Below are 16,939 nucleotides of genomic sequence, written 5' to 3'. Positions count from 1 at the left end.
CCAGAAAAAACGCATCAATATCAGCCAATGCCGGATCTCCTGGCGCCAACGAAAAAGCCCAATCCTGAGGGTCACCCCGTAAGAATGAAATAACAATTTTTACTTGTTGAGCAGAGTCTCCAGACGAACAAGGTTTCAGGGACAAAAATAATTTACAATTATTCCTGAAATTCCTAAACTTAAATCGGTCTCCTGAAAACAGTTCAGGAATCGGAATCTTGGGTTCAGACCTAGGATTTCTGGTAACATAATCTTGTATACCCTGCACACGAGCGGCAAGCTGGTCCACACTTGTAATCAAGGTCTGGACATTCATGTCTGCAGCAAGCTTAAGCCACTCTGAGGTAAAGGGGAAAAGAAAAAAAAAAAAAAAAAAATGAGAGAGGGAAAAAAAACCTCAAAATTTTCTTTCTTATAATCCCACTTCTGCAATGCATTAAACATTTAATACTGGCCTGGCATACTGTTATGACCCCAGTGGACAGGGTCTCAGAGGAACGTGTAAGTATGCAAGATACAAAAATCCAGCTCATAGGGCTGTGGTAACTGGGTTGACCAAATAGCTACTCCTAACGCCAACACTAGAAGTAGCCGGGGATCATGCCTACGGTGATCGCTAGATGACTCGCGCCAGCCGGAGAATCTAACTACCCCTAGGAGAAGAAAACAAAGACCTCTCTTGCCTCCAGAGAAAGGGACCCCAAAGCAAGATACAAGCCCCCGACAAATAATAACGGTGAGGTAAGAGGAAATGACAAACACAGAAATGAACCAGGTTCAGCAAAGAGAGGCCAGCTTACTAATAGCAGAATATAGCAAGATAACTTATCTGGTCAACAAAAACCCTATAAAAATCCACGCTGGAGATTCAAGAACCCCCGAACCGTCTAACGGTCCGGGGGGAGAACACCAGCCCCCTAGAGCTTCCAGCAAAGGTCAGGATACAGATAGGAACAAGCTGGACAAAAATACCAAACAAAACAAAAGCAAAAAGCAAAGAAGCAGACTTAGCTTGAAAAACAGGAACCAGGATCAGAGGACAAGAGCACAACAGATTAGCTCTGATTTCAACGATGCCAGGCATTGAACTGAAGGTCCAGGGAGCTTATATAGCAACGCCCCTGAACTAACGGCCCAGGTGAGGATATAGAAAAAGACAGACGCTCCAGAGTCAAATCACTAATGACCACTAGAGGGAGCAAAAAGCAAAATCACAACACTGTTCTATCAGTAGGTTCAACTTCTTACTGGACTCCTCAAATAGTGATTTTTCCTCTGCCAATAGTATTTGCATGAAACGTACAGAAGACTCAATAGACTCTTTAGTCCAAGCCGCCAACACAGCAGGGCTTGTTGTACGAGGAGAGGGCCTGATAGCAATACGTAATCCTTTAGGTACTATTTTATTTTTGATATAGTTCTCAAGCCCTTTGATCTCCCACCAGGATTTTATATTGTCTTTATAACACAGATATATGTCTTTGAATTGGTTTTGCAGAGAAGGGTTCTCAGTATTTTGGAGGGAGGCACCACTGGTGGAAAAAACTAAACTTGCATCCTGCGCCCATATATCAGTATTAATGGGACCTGAGAGGAAACCTGCCATAGCAATTAAACTCAAAATTATGAAGTTATTAACAATCTCTTAGAATTAGGGGATAATTTTAAACTGTGTGAACATGTAAACCCTTTAAAATACTTTTTATTAGATATCTTTAAAATACAAATATCCCAGTGACAAAAAACAGGATCAAAAAAGGATCAAACGAATGATCCAAAAAAATGTGCACCACTCCTAATGCTCTCCCTGCGCTCGACTGCTCTCCCTACCTAGCAGTGGAGGTTGGCACCCTGATAGAATAATTTTGGCGCCCCCACTCAACGGAGGCTGTCCACTGCTACCCCTATTATCTTTCTGGATAGCTATAGGTGGGAAAACAATGAGCTTTCAAAAGAGATGAAATAAAGCGCACGAGAAAAACACAAAAATATAAAAATAGGTGCACATAAACAAACCCCAATTGCTGTCTAATTAGGAACTAATTCACACCAGACAGTGATAGCATGGGGAATGGCAATATATCAATATCCAAGAAAAATGGTTCACAAAAAAAATTAATTAAACCAGAACTAGGACCACATTAGCCTCTTACGGCCACACATGTATTCTGCCCAATGGCATACTCAATAACCTCTTTTTGCACTCAGGCATATAATGAAGGGCCACAGAGTGAACAATCAGAAAAAAAAGACTAATGATACATAGTCTGGTAATGCATGCGAAGCTATTGTGGGTAGCCAACAGGGAATCATAGCCCCAATTGAGTAATACTTAGCTTCCCAGGCTTCACAGCAGTCGTAATAGTCGCCTCGACGCGTTTCCCCGAACTACGGTTCATCAGGAGGCAGTTCAATGTAGGAACCATTAAGACAGAGATGCAGGTGCCATGATGTGAAGCAGACCTGAAGATCCAGGGGAAGGGGAGGTGTCTTTATACCAAAGGAATCACTTTTACTGGTCGGTAAATCCCAGCCAATATGGTATCCACCCCCTGTCTCCGGAAAAACACTGAGTGTCCTAATGAATTAGTCAAACATATGGACTTAATTAATGTAGTAGTGTCTACAAACGTCTGTGGGTCCCTCCCCCACAGGCAAGACAGATCATTAATAAACAAATACATAGCTTACCCGCGATATAGATCAAGTGACCTCCTCCTATCCACGCTAGCATAGCGCCAAAGGACGGCGCCATCTTAGTATCCCAGAGTGCGCACGCGCCAAACCGGCGAACTCGCGCATGCGCATAGCGCTTATGGAACAAAAATGTTTAACCATACAGTGCGCATGCGCCAGACCGGCAAACTCGCGCACGCGCACTGTGGGCCAGAACGAAGCATGCGTGCGCATTCTAGATTAAGACTGGTGAATCCGGTCAGGCGCGCTGCATCTTTAAACATCCCGTTCGTTTGGCGCTATGCGCGTGCGCGAGTTTGCCGGTCTGGCGCGTGCGCACTGTATGGTTAAACATTTTGTTCCATAAGCGCTATGCGCATGCGTGAGTTCGCCGGTTTGGCGCGTGTGCACTCTGGGATACTAAGATGGCGCCGTCCTTTGGCGCTATGCTAGCGTGGATAGGAGGAGGTCACTTGATCTATATCGCGGGTAAGCTATGTATTTGTTTATTAATGATCTGTCTTGCCTGTGGGGGAGGGACCCACAGATGTTTGTAGACACTACTACATTAATTAAGTCCATATGTTTGACTAATTCATTAGGACACTCAGTGTTTTTCCGGAGACAGGGGGTGGATACCATATTGGCTGGGATTTACCGACCAGTAAAAGTGATTCCTTTGGTATAAAGACACCTCCCCTTCCCCTGGATCTTCAGGTCTGCTTCACATCATGGCACCTGCATCTCTGTCTTAATGGTTCCTACATTGAACTGCCTCCTGATGAACCGTAGTTCGGGGAAACGCGTCGAGGCGACTATTACGACTGCTGTGAAGCCTGGGAAGCTAAGTATTACTCAATTGGGGCTATGATCCCCTGTTGGCTACCCACAATAGCTTCGCATGCATTACCAGACTATGTATCATTAGTCTTTTTTTTCTGATTGTTCACTCTGTGGCCCTTCATTATATGCCTGAGTGCAAAAAGAGGTTATTGAGTATGCCATTGGGCAGAATACATGTGTGGCCGTAAGAGGCTAATGTGGTCCTAGTTCTGGTTTAATTAATTTTTTTTGTGAACCATTTTTCTTGGATATTGATATATTGCCATTCCCCATGCTATCACTGTCTGGTGTGAATTAGTTCCTAATTAGACAGCAATTGGGGTTTGTTTATGTGCACCTATTTTTATATTTTTGTGTTTTTCTCGTGCGCTTTATTTCATCTCTTTTGAAAGCTCATTGTTTTCCCACCTATAGCTATCCAGAAAGATAATAGGGGTAGCAGTGGACAGCCGCCGTTGAGTGGGGGCGCCAAAATTATTCTATCAGGGTGCCAACCTCCACTGCTAGGTAGGGAGAGCAGTCGAGCGCAGGGAGAGCATTAGGAGTGGTGCACATTTTTTTGGATCATTCGTATGATCCTTTTTTGATCCTGTTTTTTGTCACTGGGATATTTGTATTTTAAAGATATCTAATAAAAAGTATTTTAAAGGGTTTACATGTTCACACACCATATAATTGGTCAAAAAAAAAGAATTAAAATAAAAAATAGTCCTATACTCACCTTTGATGGACCCCGAAGTGTTCCCGCCTCTCCGGTGCATGCTCTCTCTTCGGTTCCTATAGATGGTGTGGTTCAGGACCTGTGATGACGTCACTGTCTTGTGATTGGTCGCGTGACTGCTCATGTGACTCACGCGACCAATCACAAGCCGCGACGTCATCACAGGTCCTGAACCACACCGGCATCTATAGGAACGGACGCCGCTAAGGAGATCGTCTAGGTGAGTATAACCATTTTTTTATTTTTTTTATTATTTTTAAACATTCTATCTTTTACTATAGATGCTGCATAAGCAGCATCTATAGTAACAAGTTGGTCACACTTGTCAAACAGTATGTTTGACAAGTGTGACCAACTTGTCAGTCAGTTTTCCAAGCGATGCTACAGATCGCTTGGAAAACTTTAGCATTCTGCAAGCTAATTACGCTTGCAGAATGCTAAAAAAAACACGAAAAAAACGGGAAAAAAACCGCAAAAAAAAAAAATGCGGATTTCTTGCAGAAAATTTCCGGTTTTCTTCAGGAAATTTCTGCAAGAAATCCAGACGTGTGCACATACCCTTCTTAAAGGGATTGACTTAGAGCATTGCATGAAGTATCTGCTGGCCACATATTTCCCTGAACCTTTTGAAATTTATAAACTTGATCATTTAGTAAAAGAATATGTGCCTGTTAGTAGCACATCACTATCAGCATTTGGCTAATATTTTTCTGAAGATATTTAAAATGGGTGTTTTTTGAAGTCAAACTTTCTCCATAATGTCCTCTTAAGACATAAGGATATTAAACAGGGGAATTGTTTGTGCAAAACCTTCTTCTTTCGACCAGACATAAAAATGAATCTGTATGAGCAGCTTCTTCTCTGGAAGGCCAGACCATCTGCTACATGATTGGCTATTTGTTTGAACCCCAGTGAATGCTCAAGATGAAATACAAATGCCAAAACATGGCTTCATCAACTGAGAAGTGATGATCCGTCTGCAAGCCTACCATCTTTCAAACCTTTACAGAACAGATATGTCTATTTGACAAACATCTATTTTAGTGGGTGATTGTGTAAACCTGATCGTTTTGGAACCATTTTTAAGCCTAAGATCGTATAATGGCTATTGCAAGATTTTGACTTTTGATCTGATTAGTCATTGATTTAAAGCCATGGTTCTGACCACATTATTCTTTCCATATCTTTATGGCTCATGTTGGCCACTAACTACTTATTTGTACCATTAAGTGCACATCTTACATTTGTTTCATGATCTCCATTTAGAAATCTTACCAGGTCAGCAAAGAAAAGATGTACTGTGTAGTAATAAGACAAATTAAGTTCTAGCAAGGAGCTACTATGACTTCTTTCATTATTATCTCCTTGCGACCTGCAACTGACATAAAAAAAGAGAATCAGCTACAAAGAGCTAATTGGATAAAGCAGAATTCAATAATTGTTCTGCAGTGGATGCTAAAATTGAAGAATGCTGTGTTTACCTTTTTATCTGTGATTTATGGCTGCAGCTTTTTGGAGTGTGGTAGGAGCAGAGGATTCTCTTAATTAACTGAGCTGTTTTTCACTTTAAATGCCATTTTCTGAAACAATTTGCCAAGAACTGAAAGAATCCTCACATTAATTTTATGACATGTTGCTGAGTGATAGTTATTACATAAGAACAATTTTATTTCTTGTAACTAGAAATTACAAATTATGATTTTTTTTTGCACTGATTGCCATTTCATGTTGTCTGCCTAAACTAAGTGTAGGTGATAAAAGGGTATTGCCATCAAATTAAAGTGATGGGTGTAGGTCCATATTTTATGACCTTCATCAGTCTAGAGAATGAAGAGGATGCAGTGCCAGTTTGGAGCTGATTCCTAATCTCAATTTTTTCTGCACAACAGCCCCACTGCCGCCTGGTTGGATAAGAAACTATTCATGCCATTCAATCAAATACGACAGTTTCCTGCACAGCCAATGGCTGGTATATAAACAGGGAAAAACAGTCCTCCGAAGGTCCCAGAGGTTGGTCCCCCACCGATGATAAGATTAAAGATAATTAAACCACTTGAAGATCTACCATAGACTTTATACATATAGAAAAGCTGTGTACTCCAGAGCTGCAGGCAACTTATATGTACTTTTATTAGTGCCTCTGAATTACCAAACTATTTTCTCCTAGACGCAGTGCCACACCTCAATAGAAATCTAAAGGTGTTTGATTATTGCACTGTACAATGCTGTAACACAACAGTAGAGTTGAGCAAATTCTTCGAAATTAGGTTTGGATTACGATCGGTGACGAATATTGAATTTGCAGTATTCGCCGAACACAGCCGAACGTCAATGGTAGTTGAAATGAACGAATATGTTCGGAACTGATCGTCAAACATAAATTCGGCACAAATAGGGTACCAATACGGCACGATTATGGCAAATTCAGATTCAGCGATCATTTCCGAACATATTCGCTCAACTCTATACAACAGTTTACACATGACCTTAAAGTGATCATGAGGAAACATGGGGGCTTTTAGATAATGCTGAAACATTTATGAATAATTGTTACTTATGAGGATTTCTTAGGTATACCTGTTTAGTAAATACTAACAAACCCCCAAAAGAACATAATTTCCTTGAACTGTTTTTTGACACTCATCTGCTATTTTTCCTGGAAATGCATGTCAATAAATTGATAACAGAGTGTTGAATTTCAATCTTCAAGATGTTCTATGACATTGTCCAGGCAATGCTGGTTGGCTAGGTACATGATATGTTGACAGGAAGGATGACAGTTATTAAATTTCCTTGAGGAATGGAAGAAACAAAAACAAAATATTCTTTTAAGTCTAAACTAAACTGACTTACATCTAAAGCTATTCTTAATGTACAGGAGTGTGGTACTTGTTCTCCATTGATAAGAGCCTCAGATCTGTGTCCTTGAGCAGGAAGGTGTCTTACAACGCAAGCTCTTATTACACTGTTCTACGTTTACATTTCAATAAGACTTTTGCTTGATTTTGTCCATTGGGGCTTTAACAATTGGTTCGGAAATAATTGTCTTAAGGGTATTAAACTATAAATATTTATATATTTGTTTTTTTCACTGTATATTGTGATACAATATAGAACAAAATGATTTCAACATCCTTACTCTTGCTAACAATACTATTTGCTTTCGCATCCTTGCGACCTGTGCACTGGACTTGCAGAAAGTTGCATCTAGTCTTGGTTGTATATAAGAATGTGTCCTTCTATTTCAAGCTAAGAATCTGCCAGCCATTTGTGGACATGAATGTGAAAGGAGTTTATAGTTATAAACAGAAAATATTGCTGTTTTTATCAAGAATTATTTTTTCTACAATTTATGTGTTCTTTTTTTCTTGCAGATACTACCACCTACATCACAGAAAGGTCCGAGCACTTCAAACCCTGCAAAGATAAAGATCTTGCATACTGCTTAAATGATGGGGAATGCTTTGTAATAGAAACACTGACAGCATCACATAAACATTGTCGGTAAGTCACTGATGGGCCCTTTCCCAATTTTTTTTTTCTTTAGGAAAATCTCTTAGATATAATACATATAATTAAGCTGGTTAAGATAACGTTTATCCCAAAATTAGTGCTCTTTTTAAATCCTATATCTTTACTCTGCATTCTCAGTTACACTTTTGTTAATTAACAAGAAATTCTCATAAGTTTAATTTTAGTTTAATGAATTCATTAAACTCAAGTATGTATTTGGTTTTCTTCTAAAATGCTGTAGCCATAATTTTTTTATTTTAAAAGCAATAGGATTTTCTTTATATTTCTTACACCCTTGTTTAGTAAAAGTTTTTTTTTTTTATGGCGTGTGCCTAAGGGATCATTCACATACACAAAAAAACCTGTCTGGGTTTCTTCAGTGTTTGGTCACTGACAGTATTTTTTATCTGTGTTTCATTAGTGATTTTCACTTATTTATGAATAAATAAATGATCAAATTTCTCCTATACATTACAATGTTACTCATGGAAGGCACATGGACTGTATACTGGTGTTATCCATGTGCTGTACTTGATTTTCACAGACCCATAGACTTATTTTGGTATTTTTCATCTGTGATGCTGGTAAAATCCCATAATTACATGATTTTTGCATGGATGCGCGGTCCACAAAAAAACACAAACATGTGAACATGCCCCTGGACTATAATGGGTACATGTTTTATCAATGAAAACCATGTATAAAAGACTCACGTAAAGCACAGATGTCTGCATGGAACCTTACAGATGGCATCTTAATAGATGGCAGGCTACACCGTATATAATCACACCAGGGCACGTATGCTATTTGCTAATCTTACAATGTATATTATTTATTCCCTATGCAAATGATATAGACACACTGCAATAGCATCGTAGTTTGAAGTATGTGTTAGTTTGGTCACTGAAACAAATGTTTGCTGAAACAAATGATTGAAGTCATTTTAGAAAAAAATGTCCTTGGACGAAAAATTCCGATATACCTGTGAATAGCTGTTAGCAGACATCCATGACTTCTTGCTCCCCTATATGCATGCATGTTTAGTTTGGCGAAGGATTTGTGCTTGCAATAGAGAGAGGAGTAAGCCACTGCCTGACATCTCTGTAATAGTGTATCTCCGGGGAGAACAACATTATTGATGTTTCAATTCAAACCACCGGATTTTTGTCTGCCTGTCAGGGGTGGGATGGTAGAGCCCATAAACATTAGATAGTCGGCTTGTACCAACTTAATTAATCTAATGTCTTGGGGACCTTTACACTGTTTCCAGGAAATAATAAAGTCCCATCTCCCAGTGGTCAAAGACACATACAGAACTTTATCTGTCCACATAGCTCACTGCCTTATGTAGAGCTACAGATACATCAGCCTGTTGTAACTAATCTAGTGTGAAAACTGGCTGAAGTCAAGGATTTTACATAGTAATAACATTAGAAAAGTAACATTTGTAAAAATTTAATAAAAACATGATTTTAATTCATTTTCTGATATTATTTTCCTCTTAATTAAAACTATTATTAGTAAATTCACAATTTCTATAAACAAAGTTCTCATCTTGAGTGTATTTTTGAAGCATTTCACCCATTTTTCATTTATTCCAGTTCTATTGCTTTTACAGAAATCCAGAATTGTTTCCACACTGGCCTTGATTTACACAACTTTTTACTACTCACTTTTTAGCTTGCCAGGATACATTGGTGAAGGGCCTTTTTCCATCACAGTGATAGACAAAAATATAAGTAAAACCTCTCAATAAGCGATGGACTCAGCTCAGCTGGGAGCACACAATTGGCAATAAGTGATGGATACATCTCCGCTCTTTCCACATCTTCCCCCTTCAGACAGTGTTGTCTAGTCAGGCTATGCCCACAACATTTGCATTTTCTTTCAAAATAGCATAAAACACGTAATGTGTATTAAATCACAAGAAATTGAAAGCATTGTTACATATCAGCTATGGCATTAATCAATATGCAATGTCTTCCTCTAGTTCATGATTTTCACTGTGAGCTTCATTGGCAGGGGTTTAAATTGTCCTCCAGGCTACAGATCAAGCTACTTTTGGCTATACAACTCCTGCTTTAAAAGACAATCTTGCATTCGGTATAGAAATAGCTTTTCTTGATATGAATGTGTAGTTAGAAGGTAACTAGTAAAAAAAAAAAAATGTACTTTCGTAGCATTCACTCCTTCCCTTGTGGTCAGTTTCTCATCATTTCCTCTCGGTCCTGAAACCTTCAAAGCCTATCATAATTCCAAGCCGCGGGCACTCAAGGCTTTTATCCAGTCAGTGCGTATTTGTCTATGTTGGAAAGGTTGGTCCTTTGTGATATATGCTTAGTTGTTTCTGATGTCTTTTATGACCTGAGAGCTGCCTGAGCAATATGATCTAAATTATAATAAAGGAAATGGATTAGTCATTTGAAAATATTAATGTTTGTGCATGCTTAAAAAAACATACAGCTACTTGAAATACTGAATATATCAAATGACGTGCAATATCATAGAAATTTTATTGATGCACAAAATAATTGGCCATAAATCTGCTCATGGACCAAAAAGTTCTATGATCAGCAAGGTAATTATCACTAGTAATTTTTGTATAAAAAGCAGCAAACTAATTATGTTCCTCAACACTGGAATAGCACCAACAAGAAGTAAATGTGATGGAATTATGGAAATCACTGGATGGATAAATAATATGTTAATTATATGAAAATGATAGAAAATTGGAAGCTTTATTTTTCAAAACATCTCAACTTATTGAGTATCAAGTATGCGCGTAATGTGCAAACATCCCCGTACTTTTAGCCTTGGCAGTTAACAATGAAGTTATCAATGGTTGTCTGAATAATAATATGCCGCCAAAATGGACTTGAGCAAATTATCAATATCTGCTGCTGGCAGCTCCCTTTGAAAGTGTTCATCAATGATGTCCCAGATGAGCTTGATGGGAGACATATTGGACAATTCTGGAGACGCTGCAATTCTGAGCAGCCTGAGTGGCTTAAACATTCTACCGTAACCTGCAGCAGATCTAGATTTCTCTTCAGTCAAGCATATCTACGATGTCATTGATCGTCAATTGCAAAGGTCAGCAGCGGATTTTGAAGATTTTCTCAAGTGCATTCATCATGCCAGAACATTCTAGAGACAATCAGTAATAATTTCTCAGTGATAGCAGCCAAGGCTGTTTGTGCAGAAATGTATGTATTTTTTGCTCATACTCCATACTAAATAAATTGAGATGATTTGAAAAATTTGTTTAAATTTTTTCATCATTTTCATATTATTAAAATGTCTGTCCATCCTATAACTTATATTTCTACAATCTTTCCCTTTTGGTGTTACAAGTTGTGGAGTGTATATAATACATGACATATAGAGATAATACAGGGTTGTATCATAGGAATACAAGACACACACCTTAGATCAATGGTCCCCAACTCCAACCATCAAGAGTCACCAACATGTCAAGTTTTAAGGATTTCCTTAGTATTGTCCAAGAGATAAATGCAGTATCTGCACAGGCAAAAATTCCATAATCATTTCAATAATAAGGAAATCCTGAAAATATGACCGGTTGGTGCCTCTTATGGACTGGAGTTGGAGTACACAGCCTAAGATAATGGTAGATAACCATATGTGAGACAATAAATCACTATTGTACCACTGTACACAAAGTATTTAGACATTCTCAAAAACTGTTAAAAAAGGAATGTGTTAAGGGAAATTAAATAAGAAACAAACAGTGTCAAAATGGGGGTTTGTAAAGAACTGCAAACATAGGAATAGTTATCTCTGCCTTGCCTGAGGGGTATGAGGTGAGAGAATGTGGTATTTAACATTATTTTGTAAAAGAAGGTATGAGAGAAAAACAATATTCATATATTATAAGCATGGCGAAACTAGTAAAATTGCTTTGCTAATAGTTGCCTTGGTTTAAGCAGAGTCTCAAAAAAGTCAAGGGTGGCTATATAGCAGAAACAGAGTGGTAATCAAGCACACAGGTAAGGTTATCATCATAGTCAAAGTCTACATGTTAAGGGGCACATTTCAAAGACAGTATCTGTATAGCCAGCTAAAACTAACTATTTACCCCATTAAAACATGATGCTTTATTCAGAATAAATTAAAATAAATAAAAAAACACTGGAACCAATAACCAATTTATTTTCTGTGTTAGAGCAATGGTGAACAGAATTAATATAAGCCCCATTATTAGGGCAGAAAGGATTGACCAATTAAAATCACCTAAAATTGGGTCAGTGACCATATCATGGTTTTATATAACAAAGTGGGACAGGTCACATATAGGGTCAAGCTAATAACTCTTTCTATTAAATCCTACCTATAACTCTTCTTAGCCACGAATGTTGGCAACAGAGTCCCCCTCAATGTAAGCTCACCCTTGGAAAATCGTATTATTCACCTCTCAATAACAGTGACTACCACAGCAGAAAAAAACAAAGTATTACATTTTTTTACATAATAGCATCCTAGATGTGTAAATCCTACTGTGCTGTTATAACTCATTTGCTTACAATATGGAAGGTAATCAAGGGACTTAAGAAATGGGCAGCAGCGGAGCCTATCATCATGCACTGTGTGACCTGCTCAGTTGTAAGAACACTTATGGCTTTCCTTAGCATGAGCACCACATCTAATGTGAATGCCGAAGGGAAGTGATGAATTTCCCTGGATGTAAGGAAGGAAAAAAGATGCTTTGTCTGTATCTTCAATGTAAAATGGAGCTGATAAAACGCTGTATAACACTCACATCCAATCATGAGACAATTTGGTGGTCCAAAGCAATACACTCTAGAACATTAAAAATGAATCATATGTATGATGTACGGTAATAATCTAAACTTCTTAACAAAACTTGTGTGGATCCAAGACAAGAGGCAAAGTACAGTCATTGTATAGTCAGTTGTATAGTCCGCAGATAATGATACCATTTTATTATCTCATGCAGTATGCTATCTTGTTTCTACTTATAATTGTGAAGCAGTACACAATCTGTAGTTATATTCAGATGATGGATATGAAAAGTCAGATAGATATGAGTCTAAATAACCATATTATTCAAAGTAAATCGACGATAATCGACATGTAGGTAAAAATACATATAAAACAGCATCCCAATAGTATAGAGCATTCCTCCCACATACGGAGAGATGTACTCCTCTCTCACATTAATAGATAATGTATAGGTCTTCCATACAATATATCAGGTGGATCATTGTCCCATAGAATGTAAGTCCGCAAGGACAGGGTCCTCTCCACTCTGTACCAGTATGTCACTGTAAACCTGTTTACTGTAAATGATATCTATAACTCTGTGTGTAACCCCTTTCTCATGTACAGCACCATGGAATTAATGGTGCTATATAAATAAATAATAATAATAAATAATAATAATTGTCCCATCAAACTGATAGTAAAATTTACAAGACAAAATACAGCTCACCATGTCTTTTATCTTGAACTCCTGTGTAATTGACAAGCACCCTACACGGACTACGATGAAGCAGCCACAACAAATCCAATAGATGATCAGGTATGTCCAGTGAATGGTGAGGGTAAAAAATAGCTTTTAATGAACATTCAATAAAAAATCTTCCATGTATATGGTATCCAGCACAATCTAATACTAAGCGCACACTGGCTCTGAGCCTAACGATGATCTACGCGTTTCGACCTGGTGGTCTTAGTCATCATCAAACACCAGATGGAAATGCTTTAAGGTACCTTCACACTAAGCGACTTTGCAGCGAGAACGATGACGATCCGTGACGTTGCAGTGTCCTGGATAGCGATCTCGTTGTGTTTGACACGCAGCAGCGATCTGGATCCCGCTGTGATATCGCTGGTCGGAGCGTGTGTGACGCCGATCCAGCGATGTGTTCACTTGTAACCAGGGTAAATATCGGGTTACTAAGTGCAGGGCCGCGCTTAGTAACCCGATATTTACCCTGGTTACCATTGTAAAAGTAAAAAAAAACCAGTACATACTCACATTCTGATGTCTGTCATGTCCCCCGGCGTCCACAGGGTTATGCGCTGCTGCTCAGAGCTTTCTGCACTGACTGTGTCAGCGCCGGCAGTAAAGCAGAGCACAGCGGTGACGTCACCGCTGTGCTCTGCTTTACTGCCGGCGCTGACACATTCAGTGCAGGAAGCTCTGAGCTGCAGCGTGTAGCCCTGTGGACGCCGGGGGACGTGACAGACATCAGAATGTGAGTATGTACTGTTTGTTTTTTTACTTTTACAATGGTAACCAGGGTAAATATCGGGTTACTAAGCGCGGCCCTGCACTTAGTAACCCGATGTTTACCCTGGTTACCCGGGTGCTGCAGGGGGACTTCGGCATCGTTGAAGACAGTTTCAACGATGCCGAAGTCGTTCCCCTGATCGTTGGTCGCTGGAGAGAGCTGTCTGTGTGACAGCTCCCCAGAGACCACACAACGACTTACCAACGATCACGGCCAGCTCGTATCGCTGGTCATGATCATTGGTAAGTCGTTTAGTGTAACGGTACCTTTAGGCTCAGAACCAGTGTTTACTTATTATTGGTTAGTATTGGATTATGCTGGATAACATATGCATGGAAGATTTTTTTTTGAATGCTCATTAAAAGTTATTTTTTACCCTCACCATTCGCTGGACACACCTGTTCTTCTATTGGATAGTAAAATTTAGTGATATCCTAATGCTGTTACCTGTGTTCAGGTAAACTTGGCAACATCTGTAGGAGAATAATCTTTTTATTCTTTAGTTTTCAATTCTCGTGAGAGTTAGGTGAAGAATAAGGCATTGAAGGGGTGAGCTGATGTTGAGGGGGTGCCATGATATATCATTTTTTTCAGCTAGGGAGAGTAAAAAGTGAGGTTTAGTAGAGAGAGTTATTGATTGCACACATTATCATCGCTGTCCTTGATGGGGCTCACAATCTGAATTACTAATCAGTATGTCTTTGGAATGTGGGGGGAAACCGGAGAACCCAGAGGAAACCCACACAAACATGGGGAAAACATATAAACTCCTTGCAGATGTTGTCCTTGGTGGGATTTGAACCCAAGATCCCAGTGCTGCAAGGCTGCAGTGCTAACCGCTGAGCTACTGTGCTGCCCAACCTGCTTGATGTTAATGAAACTCTATAAAAAAATTGTGTTTTAGTGGAGAATTTTTGTTTATATATATCTACTTACCCCCTAGTTCTATACCTGTACAGCCTAACACAGAGGTTATACAACTTTGTACTAAGAAGCTGTACTCCCTCCAAGAGCGCACATGTTACCCGTGTGCATGAGTACATCCCGATCTTCCAAAGAAAATGGAGTACATTTAAACTGCATATAGGGTTGCTATCCACCAACTCTACAGTTGTACCTGTAATAATTATTTTAAAAAATCAATATTTCTTTGTGTATTTTTTCAGAAACCTGTTCACCATTTCATTCTTTTGTTAATATTAGAATGGATAAAAACTATGTAAATAACTCATCCGCTGCATGTTCTTAGTATTAGCATTCACAGGTTATTTAGGCGCCTGGAGTCCATTCTGTTTATGCTTCATTCTTTTGGCGTCCAATACATTTAGAAAAGGAACAGCATGATACCCGCAAAAAAGAACAGAAAGTTGGTTTATTTCGGACTCCACAAAAGAGCTTGTAAAAAAGACTATATTGTAATGAACTACAATGAAAAGAAACTCACATCATGATACTTTCAGGAACCAAAAATCTAAAAAGTGCCATTCTCTGGGGATTTAGACTTACTTAGCCATTATTGTTCAGTGGCTATGAAAGAAAGTTTTATGATTTCACTCAGTAGTTTACCAAGGAGAATACAACTCAAAAGGGGTTGTCCAGGACTGCGATATTGATGACCTATCCTTACAATAAAACTTCAATAATACATGGGTAGTGGTCTCGTATGCAACACCTCCACCAATCAGCTGCTCTCAGCTCTGCCAGGGACAGGATGTAAGCAACGACCGGAGATGGAACACCATGGCTCCATACACTGAGTAGTGGCTGTTATAAGCTACACAGCACCGCCATTATTTAAATACATAGGAGCTAAAAAGTGATACCCAGGAATGACCACTACACTTTGTTCAGAACCATGCCATTATAGCTCTGTACACACTTTACATTCAATCGCCAGACCTGATAACAGCTGATCAGTGGCATTGACATCCAAAGGTGTCTTTACCTGTTAAGTCAAAATATCGGCATAGCAACATTACAAGGGTTGTCCAACAAGAACATCTACTCAACAAATGCTCCATTAATATGAGTGATCCATTTTATGAGGAAGGCCATGGAGCTGCACTGTAAAATGGTCAGTCAATAATACTAAACATACTTGTGACAATCAGCTGGTCTTTGAGCAGGTTATTATTTAAAAAGTCATAATATTAGTTTGTATATTTTTTTCTTGTGTAAGGATTTCACTTGCTCTGGGGGACCCCTTCATCTGTGCATTGTATGGGCAGTCCATTGCTTTCTGTAAGACCTGTGCGTTACTTTACTGCTTTACTACTTAGAAATGTAAACAATTGATTTGAGTTTCCTCCATAAATAAGGCTCAGATGAATGTTGACCTTAACACACTAAATTTGTCTGCTTTCAGCCCGATGCACTAGTCTGCTTTGTAGAAAGACACACAAGCTATATGCCAATGGAAATAGCACAGTCATAAAAATGGAAAAAAGCAGTGCAAGAATCCATTGTCTTAACACACGTGTCCATTTGTCACTCAGTTGCTCTAGCACATGTTCTTACAGCCCAACGGTCAGCTAGTGCCTGTGTGCATTCTAGTGTGCATTTGAATAGTGTACTGACAATAATATGCTCATCTAATCAAATCCTAAAGCTAAATCCTCCTCATAAATGCTTTAAAAATTTTGGGGAATCTCTATTTACGTATTTCAATGTGAAATCCACTTTATTGTTCACATGAGCATTATTTTTTTCTTAAGAGGTTTTGAAAAATGCCTTTTGGGAAAAAAGTGCATACTTCTACTTTGAAGCAGACATTGATAAAATTTGCTCCAAACTATGCGCTGTCAAATCAAAAGGTTGCAAAAAACACTACAGAAAATAACCCTCTTCAAAACCTTTTCAATGCCGCTTTGGGAAATGCTTCAGGAAAATAAAAACTCCTCCAAAAACT

The 16,939-nt window shown here is 38.8% G+C and overlaps 1 protein-coding gene across 1 annotated transcript in view; it reads left to right on the top strand.

Moving 5' to 3' along the window:
* NRG3 (neuregulin 3) overlaps positions 1-16,939 on the top strand; it is a 1,406,690-nt gene that overhangs the window by 552,154 nt on the left and 837,597 nt on the right. Inside the window, exon 2 of the mRNA XM_077259354.1 lies at positions 7,615-7,744. Coding sequence (XP_077115469.1) covers positions 7,615-7,744 — 130 coding nt within the window. The remainder of the gene's footprint in view (positions 1-7,614; positions 7,745-16,939) is intronic.

Source organism: Ranitomeya variabilis, chromosome 4, assembly GCF_051348905.1.
Source record: "Ranitomeya variabilis isolate aRanVar5 chromosome 4, aRanVar5.hap1, whole genome shotgun sequence".
Lineage (NCBI taxonomy): Eukaryota > Metazoa > Chordata > Amphibia > Anura > Dendrobatidae > Ranitomeya > Ranitomeya variabilis.
This window is presented reverse-complemented; position numbering and strand designations above follow the sequence as displayed.